The 2,249-nt window shown below is 32.7% G+C and overlaps 1 protein-coding gene across 1 annotated transcript; it reads right to left on the bottom strand.

Moving 5' to 3' along the window:
• Positions 1–901: 901 nt before the first annotated feature.
• LOC149249254 (SKP1-like protein 7) lies at positions 902–1,381 on the bottom strand. The gene has a single exon (XM_089452461.1). It carries the CDS (start codon positions 1,379–1,381, stop codon positions 902–904), a length of 480 nt encoding a protein of 159 aa, XP_089308587.1.
• Between the last annotated feature and the right edge of the window lie 868 nt (positions 1,382–2,249).

Below are 2,249 nucleotides of genomic sequence, written 5' to 3' on the forward strand. Positions count from 1 at the left end.
AGGATAGGAAGTCTTGCTTCTAGGTGTCCCTTTTCAACATCAACCTTCACATTGATTCTTGCATAAGAAAACATGTCATTATTTGATTCTCATTTATCTATGGAGTGACCTTGGGTATCTTCAATGGCTACACATTGTATCTTCATTGCAATGATGAAGGGGTAGTTGTGGGAGATGAACCCATATAGTGATTATGAAGGGGTAATCATGTTTAGGGTTTAAGTGTGGGGTCCATCTATTTATGTACATTCCTTGAGTGCCAAAGAAGTAAGAGATATTCCTAAAAATGATATCCTTATCCACTTTAACTTCAAAAGAGATGTTTTGAAACCCCTTCCATGAAAGTAATAGGTAAGTTCCCCTTTAATCATAACTTGCTAGTTTCTCTAAACAAAATTTGTCATAATTTCTCTAAAAACAATTTTCTATAGATCTCAAAAATGACCCATACATATAAAGTAGCAAGTTATACCACATTCAACCAAAAACAATACCATATGCCTGGATAAAAAAGTAAATAAAAAAACTTATAAAATATGTTCTAGCCTTTTCACAAATCGTGTGAGAAAACACCTCAGCTGAGGTTTTGTGACCTTCCCAAACACCAAGACCAAAGCTATATTATCATTGGAAAAAAAAAAGGAAATTAGAAAACAAAATTGCTCAAATCTTTTAATCTTCAATTAATGGAAAGAATATTTTCGTAACAAAATACTGTAACGTTGTCATTACCGTAATAGACACATGTTAATATAGAAAATAAAGACTTTTTAACCTACAATCATGAATGAATCGCTGCTAGATGCAATTGCTTTTGAAATATATTTAAAAAACAGTGATTATTTCAATGGGTAAAAAGTTTGACAGCACAGTAATGGATAAAATTGCAGGAGTGATAAACTCATTCATGGTCCTTTCTAACGGTGATAAATTCGATAAACTTGCGCATCTCTTCAGTGGTTTTCCCTATCGTGTCATCGGCCATAACTTCGCACATGAAGGCCAACAGGTTTTCGATGCCCAGGTAGTAGGCAGCCTCTCCAACTTCAAGTAGTGCCCGGGGATCATCCACAAGAACTTTCGCGAACTCATTATCCCACATTTTGACAATATCGGGTGATGGGGCACTGGAGGCATCAATAACACGGTATCTGCAATATTGAATCACCAGGAGCAGGATCTTGGCAGAGATTGTAGGCAACTTAAGGATATTTTTGGTACCGAAGTCCTCCATCTCCATCTTTATGAAGCCTGAAGCCGATGCCACCTCTGTCTCCACCTCAAATATTTTGCCATCGCAGCTCTGCAATCTCACTGTGTCAGTATTAGTCTTGTTGCTGCTGCTGCTTTCCGCGGCCGTGGGCATCTCTGGTTCACTCATGGCTAAGTGAGAGAGATACACTGAACTGAAAGAGATTCGATGACCGTCGGATACCTTCTTTTACTATGGACACATCGTTGTTATAGAGAAGCTAGGGACGTTTCAACTGGTGTCTTATCGAATCCCTAGATTTGTCTATGCACAAGTGTGGAATGGAATATGAAACTAAAACTTTGTTTTAAATGATAATATTGGGAAAAAAATAAAATTGATCGCTATAGTTGAGGAAAATTTTAAGGATGGAAATTGGCTTAATATGAAATCTATAAAATATTTTTTATAAAAATATTCAAATTTATAATAGCCTATGGACGAATATTAGCCTCTAAATTTTTTCCATAGTCGCTAGTCAGTGCTACGTTTCATGCCTATGTTTCTTTTTATGCAAAGTCATATCTATTTAGGCATATATTGTGTTTTTTGATGCAAAGTCACAGGTATATATTGTTTTCGGGAATCACATCCATGCAAGGAGATATTGAATTTAAGTTAGATTTATATAATGTTATTTGAAATGCCAGGTATATTTTAGTTTAAATCTATCTTAATTAAGAAGAGTAGAGAAGGATTAAATTTTTTGACTCGAAAAAAAATTACTCTTTAAAAGATTTGATTTTTTTGATATGTGATAGATGAAGAATTATAATAAATCAAGAATTAAAATGGATCTACTCTAATTTTGGGATGTCAGTGTTTTAAAATGAAATAATTTATAATTATAAAATAAATATATTTCAAATTACTTATGAAAATATTTTGAAATAAAGTGATTTTTAGAATATTAATATTTTAAAATGAAAATAAAATACAAAAATAAATCATGAAGAAAGTTTATAAAAGATATTATGTATTATTAAATATATTATTT

This window comes from Pinus tabuliformis, chromosome 7 (assembly GCF_031772625.1).
Source record: "Pinus tabuliformis cultivar Carrire ecotype Pingquan chromosome 7, CPIR1, whole genome shotgun sequence".
NCBI classification, from domain to species: domain Eukaryota; kingdom Viridiplantae; phylum Streptophyta; class Pinopsida; order Pinales; family Pinaceae; genus Pinus; species Pinus tabuliformis.

Coding starts and splice junctions, on each gene's coding strand:
- LOC149249254 (XM_089452461.1), bottom strand. CDS start 1,381: ATGAGTGAACCAGAGATGCCCACGGCCGCGGAAAGCAGCAGCAGCAAC.